At 37.5% G+C, this 12,250-nt stretch overlaps 1 protein-coding gene across 4 annotated transcripts in view; it reads right to left on the bottom strand.

The window, feature by feature from the left end:
- Positions 1-9,578, bottom strand: part of LOC139020157 (testis-specific gene 10 protein-like) — a 241,863-nt gene extending 232,285 nt beyond the window's left edge. For all 4 annotated transcript variants that reach the window (XM_070429872.1, XM_070429873.1, XM_070429875.1 and 1 more), the window contains exons 1-2: positions 9,430-9,578; positions 8,913-9,068 (exon numbers count right to left, since the gene is read on the bottom strand). In XM_070429872.1, coding sequence (XP_070285973.1) covers positions 8,913-9,068; positions 9,430-9,480 — 207 coding nt within the window. In that variant the 5' untranslated portion in view covers positions 9,481-9,578. The remainder of the gene's footprint in view (positions 1-8,912; positions 9,069-9,429) is intronic.
- Positions 9,579-12,250: the final 2,672 nt, after the last annotated feature.

The raw sequence follows: 12,250 nt of genomic DNA, 5'->3' as shown, positions 1-12,250 counted from the left end.
GAAATCTACATATATAAAAGGCTAATATGCAAAGTGTCCCCTTGGGAATTAGACTGGGAGACTGAGAGTTGGATCGCTCGCTATGGCGTGCACTGATCACCAGGGGATCGGGGGAGGTGGTGGTGGGGGGGGGGGGGGGCACAGAATGAAAGAAGGTCCTGGCTGGCAGCCAGAAGACCCCGATTGGCCCTGATTGCTGGCTAGGCCTAGGGAACCTACCTGTGCACAAATTTTGTGCACCAGGCCTGTAATCATTATATTAAAAGATAATATATAATGCAAAAAATTAAATCAGACCACCAACTTACACCATACACAAAAATAAATCCTAGAAGAAACCATTGGCAGCAAAATCTCAGGTATATCATAGCAATATGTACATGGATACATCTCCTAGGACAATGAAAACTAAAGAAAAAATAAACAAATGGGACTACATCAAAATAAAAAGCTTCTATACTGCAAAATAAACCATCAACAAAATAATAAGAGAGCCCACTTCATGGGAGAACATACTTGCTAATGAAACATCTGATAAGGGATTAACTTCCAAAATGTATAGAGAACTCATACAACTTAACAAAAAGAAGACAAACAATCCAATTTAAAAAAATGGACAAAGGAACTAAATAGACACTTCTCCAAAGTGGACATACAGAAGGCCAAAAGGCATATGAAAAAATGCTTAAAGTCACTAATCAACTGAAAGATGCAAATTAAAACGACAATAAGGTATCACCTCACACCTGTTAGAATGGCTATCATCAACAAATCAACAAATGACAAGTGTTGGCAAGGATGTGGAAAAAAAGGAATCCTTGTGCGTTGTTGGTAGGAATGCAAACTAGTCCAGCTTCTGTGGAAAACAGTTTTTGAGTTTCCTCAAAAATTAAAAGTGGAACTTTCCATTTCCATCCAGTCATTCTATTTCTAAGAGTATAGCCCAAGATTTCAGAAACACTCATCAGAAAGAATATATGCACCCCTATGTTCATAGCAGCACAATTTACAATAGCTAAGATTTAGAAACAGCATAAGTGCCCATCAGCAGATGACTGGATTAAAACTGCGGTACATCTATTCAATAAAATACTATGCAGCTGTGAAAAAAAAGAACTCTTATCATTTGCAACAGCATGGATGGACCATGAGAGCATTAGGCTAAGCGAAATAAGCCAGTCAGAGACAGATAAATATCACATGATCTCACTCATATATGGAATCTAATTAAAAACATAAACTGATGAACTAAAATAGACCCAGAGACATAGAAACATCAAACAGACTGTCAAACCTCAGAGGGAAAGCAGGGGAGGATGAGGTGGGGGGGAAGAGATCAAACAATGAACTCATATGCCATATGCATATATGCATAACCATAAACACAGACAATAGGGTGGTGAAGGCCTGGGGGAGAATAGGGGTGTGGGGGGGAAGGGGGTGGGAGAGGTCAATGGGGGAAAAAGGGGACATATGTAATACTTTCAAAAATAAGGATTTTTTTTAAAAAAGATAATATATAAAGATTGTACATGAGATAAATGAGACAATATAGAATTCTTAGCAGGTTAAAATTTTTAAAATGTGGCTTTAGTCATATTTCTTTTTTTAAATTTTCATTATTGATTAAGGTATTACTTATGTGTCCTTACCCCCCCCCCCCCATTGCCCCCACACCCGCTCATGCCCTTACCCTCCTGGTGTCTGTGTCCATTGGTTAGGCTTATATGCATGCATACAAGTCCTTTGGTTGATCTCTTGCCCTTACCCCCACCCTCCCCTATCTTCCCTCTGAGGTTTGATTGATTGAGGCTTCTCTGTCTCTGGGTCTGTTTTTGTTCATCAGTTTATGTTGTTCATTATATTCCATAAATGGGTGCGATCATGTGCTATTTATCTTTCTCTGACTGACTTATTTCACTTAGTATAATGCTCTCCAGTTCCATCCATGCTGTTGGAAATGGTAAGAATTCCTTCCTTTTTACAGCAGCATACTATTCCATTGTGTAGATGTACCACAGCTTTTTAATCCATTCATCTGCTGATGGGCACTTAGGTTGTTTTCAGATCTTAGCTATGGTAAATTGTGCTGCTATGGACATAGGGGTGCATATATCCTTTCTGATTGGTGTTTCTGGCTTCTTGGGATATATTCCTAGAAGTGGGGTCACTGGGTCAAATGGGAGTTCCCTTTTCAGTTTTTTGAAGAAACTCTATACTGTTCTCCACAGTGGCTGCATCAGTCTGCATTTCCACCAGCAGAGCATGAGAGTTCCTTTTTCTCCGCATCCTCTCCAGCACTTGCCATATTTCTTCTGCTTTAAAACAAAACAAAACTATCCATTCGTTGCTTATAAAGCAAAGTATAAACTCCTTGTAATGCCCTGTGTACAGGCTCCATTATATAGTCCAGAAGCTGGTAAACTACACTGGCTCATAGTCCCAATCCAGTGAACCTCCTGTTTTTGGTAGATCTATAGAAGCTGATAATGTTTTTACATTTTTAAATGGTTTAAAGCAGCGGTTCTCAACCTGTGGGTCTCGACCCCTTTGGGGGTCGAACGACCCTTTCACAGGGGTCACCTAAGAACATTGGAAAACACATTTTGTTTTTGTGATTAATCAGTATGCTTTAATTATGTTCAATTTGTAACAATGAAATTGGGGTCACCACAACATGAGGAACTGTATTAAAGGGTCGTGGCATTAGGAAGGTTGAGAACCACTGGTTTAAAGAAATCAAAAGAAGAAAAATATATCATAACAGATAAAACAATATGAAATTTCAGTGTCCATAAATAAAGTTATATTGTAACAGAGCAAACATATTCATTTGTATATCATCTGTGGATGCTTTCAAACCACAAAAACATCTGAGTAGCTATGACTGAGATCATGGCCTGCAGAGCCCAAGATATTTATTACCTGGGCCTTCACAGAAATGTTTGCAGACTGCTGCTCTAGTTCAATCTACCTCACAAGTGTCGGCTCCCCTGTCCTCCACTGTCACATACCTTTGATGCTAGTCTTTGACTGAATCACTTGCCTGTGATTTTCCTGCCTTTATCATCATTTCTTTAATCTAAATGTTCCTTCTTATCCCTTACAAAATTATAGAAACTCCATTCATACAGCCCTCAGGACTCAAACTCTACATAGTCCTGTAAAGATTTCCTTGATACCAGAAAGAAAAATACCCACTACTTCTGCTAAAATAACAAAAAATAGCCACCAATACAGACAATATACCTTATCTCCCCAACAAGATTGCAAACATAGAAAACAGTGTCTATGAATGTTTTTAAACTATGTTCCACGGGACTCCATGGCTTAATGAGGCGATTGGGTGGATCACAGCAGCTCTCATTAACCAATTTACACTTCAAATCTCAATATAAAACTGTCTGAAGAAAAGGAACAGGCAAAATTTTGAAAATCACTGACTTATACTATATGTAAACAAGTGTAGGATTTTCAAGGCAGAGGCTTCTGTGAAATAATCTCACATCTTACACTCATGCACACAGATGTCTCATTGAAGGACTTTCCAGCCCCTAAGCAGTCCTGGCTCTGTAATCATGTGTATGTACACTGACTCAGGTTTCATGATACAGACACAGAGACCAGGGAATTCTAATCAAAGCCCAGTAGTCATCCCACACACACTTCAGACACCAGGGAATTCTAATCAAAGCCCAGAAATAACCCCCACATTTAGAAGTGGTAGCTGCTATTTAAACTGTCCAAACTAAAAACAAGAAAGCTATTATAGAAGAGAATATCACGTAGCACCCATTAAATAGCTAATATAATGTTTTAAATTTTAAGTATACTAAAATCTTATTAAGATATTGCTGAGAAGAAATAATTAACAAGATTGAGATTAGAGTGAAAGAAAAGAGTACTGTGATTGAACCAAAAGGATTCTATACTACACTATAGACTCTAGGCCAGGGGTGGGCAAACTTTTTGACTCGAGGGCCACAATGGGTTCTTAAACTGGACTGGAGGGCCAGAACAAAAGCATGGATGGAGTGTTTGTGTGAACTAATATAAATTCAAAGTAAACATCATTACATAAAAGGGTTCGGTCTTTTTTTTGTTTGTTTTATTCATTTCAAACAGGCCGGATCCGGCCCGTGGGCCGTAGTTTGCCCACGGCTGCTCTAGACATTTATTTTATACTAGTAGCCTGGTGCATGAAATTCGTGCACACTGAAAGGGAATTAATTAGAGGAATGTAATTTGGACTCACTATCTAATATCAATAATATGTGAGCGTGAGGCAGTCTGCATTTCTGAAATTCAATGACATGAATTTTAGCTATTACTTTGCCAAATAAATGGAATTTACAGATATCATTTAAAAGCGCATTCAGCTTAATATTAAAAACTCTGGCTACCAAGTCAGGTCTGTTTTCAACTTTTTGCCAGCGTTGTAAATTGTTTGCAGTCTCTGCCCATTTGGGGTTGCATGTCATGGTTATGAATAAATTGGGCTTGCCATACTTCGTTACAATTGCCATACTTTGTTACAATTGCCATAGCATCCTTCGTTACAATTGCTATATCACTGCTGCTTTTTTCAGGGACTACCCTCAGAAGATGATGAGAGTATTATCACTTTACCAATCGGCACATTGTCATTTTCAGATCTAGATTTGAGATAATCCATCAAACCACTATATTCTTCAACTCTCAACTTAGATTTATTTGCTTTAATGAAATTTATCCGATTGGACTCCATTTTTTTAATATGAATCCACGATAAGCTATTGAGTTAGTTTTCCTGCATTTAAAATAGGATTAAATGTGTCCTGCACAGAGAGATGAAATCCATAATACTGCATTTATGTGGCTTGTGTCTTACATTTTGTCTAGTATTATTGTCGGTTACACTGTTGTCTCTGAGTCTTAATGCAATATCTGTTCCCCAGCCTTTTTCACTATTTGGAAAAAGAATAGGATATATCATTGCATCTAATGTAGGAAACAGGATATTGATTTGTTTCATTTTAGTGGCATTTGGATTATTGGGATCTGGTTTACAATGAATGAGCAAGTCCCTTTCAAAAGGAGGTTCTCCATCTTCGTTTCTGAATATGACAGCAACCTCGGCTACACGGGGAGAATTATATCTACCTGGGTCACTGTTACGCTCATATTTAATCACCATTGTTACCTCTGTGGGAGCAATACCTTTTGCTGCTGCTTCAGATTGGGCTTTCTTTTCTACCTCATGTAGCATCTTGTATGACTTTGTTAATTCACTTATTTCATGCATGAGGTTGTTGATGTTGATCATGAGTCTTTCTGAGCAGCCCTGGTTTTCTGGCATTGCTAATCTTTTACTTGTAGCTTCGGCTGTATCCAAAATATAGAGTTGAGCAAACTTCTGAGAAACACCATCTGAAGGATGTAAAGTTCCAGTATGGTGATAAACTTATCTGTGTATTCTAAAACAGTTTGGCCCATATCCTGATGGCGATGCAATATTTGCACCCATCGAAGCAAAAGCAAAAGAACTATTTATGGAACGAATATTTTCCATGAAATGTTTACTGTCAGAATCTTCGTTTGTCATTAATCTTTTTAAATATGCCGGGTAATCTGGAAAATGTATATCATTTGGACAGATTTTCCCTTTGCTACAACATTGAGTAAATTTCCCATCGGATGGTTTTTCATCCGATAAATTGAGTGATAGGCAAAATTCACATCGAACAGTCATTCCACCGCAACTATGTTTGAGAATTGCATCCTCATGTACTCCATTTTCGCTGAGAAGGCAGTTCCTACCGGTATTGGTAGTACTTATAGATGACTGTTCTCTCGACATATTCTGTCGTCACCACGGCCTGCCTTCTTTTAACTTCAAAGGCACATTGGTCTTTAGACATTTTCTGTTGATAACAATGGTGTTTTTCGGCATCAGAGCGATGTTTTTCCAGTAGCTGGTGTTCAGATACATCCTGTCGCAGGCACCACCTTCTTTCAAGATCAGATGCACGCTGCTCTGCAGACACTTTTTGTCGGTAATGCCGGCATCTTTCAGCTGCAGAGCTATGTTGTATCAAGTTGTTCTTTAGACATAGTCCCACCTCCCTACTGTCACGGTCTGAGATGCAGGTGAAAGAGTCCTGGCTATCAGGCCCCTGAGAGCTGTCTGACCAATGGCTGATTCTGGCTGATTCTGTGAGGATGGGACTTCCTCCTCTCTGCTGTCAGTTTTCACAGCTGTGATGAGGAGGCTGGGGTGACAGAGGGAGCCGCACCCTCCAAGCCGCCCTCTCTCTCTCACTCTGCTCTATGTCCAGTGGTCTCCTGCTCTAAACTTCCCACTCTCCGCCAGTAAGGTCCCAGGAGTCTGTGGGCGTGCCTCCCTGACCTACAAAAGTCCCGGGACCCTGTGAGCGTGGCTACGGCCTTGCCTCCTGGGGCCAGCAAAAGTCCCAGGAGTCCGCAGCCACTGCCGCCCTTGCCTCCTGGGGCACTTGACACCTGTGTATGCAAATTAACCACCACCTTTGTTGGACAATTTGCATAGTCACTCAAATCGGCTGGTGGGCGTGGCTGGTAGCCATAGTTTGAGTGTAGTGGAGGGACAGCTAATCTTCATGTTTCTCTTTTATTATATAGGATATTAAGATATATGTCCAGATACATCTATTTCCCCCTTAGCCAATTCATCTATAAGAATCTTAATTAAATGGAAAAGAGCAGGCTCAAATAGGAGTCAGAAAATCTGGACTGATTCCTGCTATTCTTGGGCAAAGCAGTTAACCTAATTAGTCTTGCCTTGCCATATATAAAATAAAACAAACAGGCCACATAATCATGGTATACAAGTCACTGTAGTTATTTAAAAACAGATGATAAAGTTTCACTTCAAATTATAATAAAACCCACTAAGGTGAACTTCAAAACTTCAAAAAACCAAACTAACAGTGTCTCTAATCATTTTTTTCTCTTAGAGTAGCATAAAGTTGCTGTAATTCTTAATTAAATTTAATATTTTTAAAATAAATTATGTTGGTAATGTATGGGGTTCAATATTTGTGGAATAGAGAAACTATTTGGTTATAAAGCTATTAATTTTAAGCAAAAAATAGAGATAAACTATAAACTGATTTTACTCTCTGAAATTAAACAAATTCTATGGAAGTTTCTAAAGTGATAATACATCAAAATGATATGTTACTATTTTTAATCTCCACATTCAAATATTTTTACCTTGAACTCAATCCTCCCATTGAACATTTTCCCCATTTCTTATTTAAAAAAAAAAAACACAAAAAAGTACCCAGACTCCTAAAACAATCAAGGCTTGACTACAACAAGACTGCTCACAGAGACCACAAGGGGGTGCACCAAGAGTGTCTACCTCAGGTAATTGGGACACTTAACACGGAAAGCCACTCTATCGACACAGCAAAGCATAAAAAAATGCCAAGACAAAGAAACAGGCCACAAAGGACAGAACCAGAGGAAAACAGGCTACTGGATATAGAATTCAAAACCACACTTTTGAGGTCTCTCAAGAGGCTTCTAGAGTCTGTCGATAAACTTGATGAGTTGTACAGGAAATCTAATGAGACCCTCGATGGTGTGATAAAGGACCAACTAGAAAGTAAGCATACACTGACTGAAATAAAGAATATTATACAGACTCCCAACAGCAGACCAGAGGAGCGCAAGAATCAAGTCAAAGATTTGAAATGCTAGGAAGCAAAAAACACCCAACCGGAAAAGCAAAATGAAAAAAGAATCCGAAAGTGTGAAGATAGTGTAAGGAGCCTCTGGGACAGCTACAAGCGTACCAACATCAGAATTATAGGGGTGCCAGAAGATGAGAGAGAGCAAGATATTGAAAACCTATTTGAAGAAATAATGGCAGAAAACTTCCCCCACCTGGTGAAAGAAATAGACTTACAAGTCCAGGAAGCGCAGAGAACCCCAAACAAAAGGAATCCAAAGAGGACCACACCAAGACACATCATAATTAAAATGCCAAGAGCAAAAGACAAAGAGAGAATCTTAAAAGCAGCAAGAGAAAGAAACTCAGTTACCTACAAGGGAATACCCATACGACTGTCAGCTGATTTCTCAACAGAAACTTTGCAGGCCAGAAGGGAGTGGCAAGAAATATTCAAAGTGATGAATAGCAAGAACCTACAACCAAGAGTACTTTATCTGGCAAAGCTATCATTCAGAATTGAAGGTCAGATAAAGAGCTTCACAGATAAGGAAAAGCTAAAGGAGTTCATCACCACCAAACCAGTATTATATGAAATGCTGAAAGGTATCCTTTAAGAAGAGGAAGAAGAAGAAAAAGATAAAGATACAAATTATGAACAACAAATACGCATCTATCAACAAGTGAATCTAAGAATCAAGTGAATAAATAATCTGATGAACAGAATGAACTGGTGATTATAATAGAATCAGGGACATAGAAAGGGAATGGACTGACTATGCTTGGGGGGGAAAGGGGTGTGGAAGATGCGGGAAGAGACTGGACAAAAATCATGCACCTATGGATGAGGACAGTGGGTGGGGAGTGAGGGCGGAGGTGGGGTGGGAACTGGGAGGAGGGGAGTTATGGGGGGAAAAAAGAGGAACAAATGTAATAATCTGAACAATAAAGATTTAATTATTTAAAAAAAAAAGTGCCCAGACTATTTCTGTGCATTTATATGACCTTTTATGGGTATGGGGATAACATATATGTGTGTGTACACAAATACTGTATGGGAAATATATTATATTTCATTAAAAATATCTTAAGGTCAAAGGTAATTCCTAACTGGTAGTTAAAATAATTTGATTGGCAGATTTAAACATACCTAAAGAATTACATATCTGTAGAGTTAACTGTTATTACTTACATGTTTTGTTATAAGCAAGTTTACCTGTTCATAAAGAAGAAAGGTCTTGTCTCTCTCAGATGTAAGAACCTTGACATTACCCTGAATTTCTGCCAAATGACGCTCATATTTTTCCAGCATGCACTTAAGTTCTTCACGGTCTCGTGTGGTCTTCAAAAGCTCTACATCACAGTGTGTAGCCTACAATTATTGGATAAGAAATGTGAAGCTCTTCTTTGCATGACGGCCGTTCATAGTCTCTACTTAAGCAACCGTGATGATATAATGAAAGGAAATTATGAAAATAAATTTTAAAAATCACCTCGTTTTTAAACAGCTTCCTCCAAAATTGTTCCACATTTGTCTGATTACCTCCCAACCAGGACTAATGCTGAGGCTAAAGAACCAATTTCAGTGGTCCACTGTCCAACAAAGAGACCTCTGTTCCCCAACCTCTTTGATATACCAATTCATGCCAATCAACCAGATTAGGTAAATCAAAGAATAAAAGTCAGTGTTTGAGCAACAAACTCCAAAATATTTCTCACTTTCCAACACTTACCCGGGAAGATGGGGACAGGCGTCTTGGACTTTTAGAACTATTTCTGATCATCTTTCTCAGTTTCTGAGCTTCACTCTTGTAGTGATCTTTGTCTGCTTCTAAGGTCTTGATAAAGGAATCAAGTCTGGAAGGAGATGTATTTTGTGCTTTTTCAGTCTCTAAAATTATCTTGCCAGGGAGAAAAAAATTAGGCCATTATTTCAAGCTAAACTACAGCATCATTTTCTACATGAAGTTGAACACACATAGGATCCTTAAAAATAATAAATGTAGTATTTTAAAAATAACTTTTAAAAATCATACTTAAAAAAGCAGTTAGATATCATTCCTTTCCAGCATTTCTGAATGTTCTACATTTTCATTTAACTAAAAGTACCCCTACATTTACCCAATAATTTTGAAGGAAATAAGGTAAAGAAATTTCAGAGGCCAGAAATATCTAAAGATGTAGTTATAAATCCTAAAAATAAAATTAATTTGCTTAGAAAAACTTGTATAGTTTTGTTCAATAACTGTCCAAGGAATGAATAAATTAAAGGAATAATGGATATTCTATACTTATAAGAACTTTAAAGTGCATTCCCATTCGCTTTAGCATATTTAGAAACATTTCTTTTACAACATTTATTTTACAATGCTATATTGGGAGGAAATAACAAATATACTTACAGAGAAGGTCTTCCAAATTATTTTAAGTAGTAACATTAACATGTCTAAACAGAGCTGTTTTTATTTCACATTGTTAAATTAAAAGACATATTAGAATTAAACAACAAAATTTGACTTACAGATATTTCTTACTAAGAAGAATTAAAGTAAATATGTAGACAAATGTATCTTACATGTTGAGAATTAAATTACTTACAGTTATCATTTTAAATCAATTAACAGCAAAGGGCACTCATAAAAGTAACCAAAAGTTCTCTCCAACTCTAGGAGAGCAAGGAGTAACGCTGAAATGGAGTAAGAACACCATTGCCCTTATACATGGGAATACCCTGTGCACCAAGCAGAGGGCTGATTGTAGAACACAAACATTTTTGATTGTTCACAAAATCATGAGAGTCAGAACATATGTACAATTTTTTGTAGTTTTATTATGCTAACAGAATAAAAATTATTCCTGAATATATTTTTAAGAAAAATGTACTTACAGATTTAAGTCTTTTTATTGTATCTTCCAATGCTATTATATTATTTTGCTGGCAAATGAGTTCAATCTGAAAATCAAGCCAGAAAAAAATTATTTGGATTTTAAATATGTAAACTGATTTAACTGGAAAAAGAGAATATAAAAAGCAAGCCACTTAAAAATAAAAACATGCAGACAGTGAATATTTTACAAAAGAAACTATATTGTACCACTTTATGTGTACCTACCTTTGCTGATAAAAGAACCTAGGATGATATATAACAGTTCCTCTTATATAAGACATTGATTATACTTTATAAATTAATCCCCACAAACTAGAAAAAATGTTAATACTAATTATAATCCTGAAGATAATAATGTGGAAGAAATAAATGACTAGGATTTTTAAAATTTTTCCAAATCACCATGGTCAGAAGTGATTATCTTTTCCTCTGAACTCTTTTAATAGTTTAATTCAATCCAACCCACAGAAACCTTTTTTTATCAGATTTATGATATCAAACACATCCACTCTCATAGTATAGTTCCCCATAGTTATATATTTAGTATATAACTAAATTTTATGTTCCTAGAGACCAGTCACTATGTTTTTATGCAAAGCTGTAAAGCTCTCTGCTAAAAGTTGGCAAGTTAGTTTAATAAATTTCTCTCTATTTTTTGCAGAACCAATGAGGTGGCTGAATCTTCCTTTAGAACATCAAAAAACCTGACCGTGACAACAGGGAGAATGGGTTGAATGCAATGGAGTGTGTATTATAAAATGTGAATCAGTCACTACTGGACTTGCACAAATTGACCACTGACAAAAATGACCCTCAATTGTGTGACTTCATTGAGACTCACTACCTGAATGAGCAGGTGAAATCCATCAAAAAATTGGGTGACCAGGTAACCAACTTGTGCAGGTTGGGGCCCCTGAAACTGACATGGCAGAGTATCTCTTTGACAAGCACACCTGGGAGATAGTGAGGAGAGCTAAGCCTTGACTGCTTCCCACAGCCACGGGGATGACTTCCCTGGTCACCAAAGCAATATGTGTATGTTGGAGTTACTTTACCTTTTCCATAACTTGTACCAAATCATCCACTCATGTCTTCCATTTGTACCATTCTTTCAAATAAAGTAATTTGGTACCAAAAATATATATATAATAATAAAATAAAATGTACTCTATTTTATTTTTTAATTCTCACTCGAGGATATTTTTCCAATGATTTTTAGAGAGAGTGAAAGAGAGAGGGAAAGACAGAAAGAAATATCGATGTAAGAGAAACACATCAATTGTTTGCCTCCTGCACGAGCCCTGACCTTGGCCCAGGTCAGGGAGGAGCCTGCAACTGAGGTACATGCCTTTGACTGGAATCAAACCCAGGACCCTTCAGTCTGACACTCTATTCACTGAGCCAAACTGGCTAGGGCCTAAAATGTACTATATTTTAAAATGTACTATATTTTAAATATATTCTGGGGTTATTGCACCTCATTTGTTCTTTTGACCAAAGTACTTTTCTAAGATTTCTCTGGAAGTGATATCTGTAATAATAAAAGCATAATATGGTAATTAGACTGGACATCCTTCCAGACGAAGAAAGGGCTGCGAGGGAAGCCCGGGTCCCAGCTGCCAGAGGGAAGCCGGTGCTGGCAGCCGGGGGAAGGAAGGCCTACTCT

The sequence above is a fragment of the Myotis yumanensis genome, unplaced genomic scaffold, assembly GCF_028538775.1.
Source record: "Myotis yumanensis isolate MYYU_CA2020_CCGP unplaced genomic scaffold, mMyoYum1.0.hap1 SCAF_11, whole genome shotgun sequence".
NCBI lineage: Eukaryota > Metazoa > Chordata > Mammalia > Chiroptera > Vespertilionidae > Myotis > Myotis yumanensis.
This window is presented reverse-complemented; position numbering and strand designations above follow the sequence as displayed.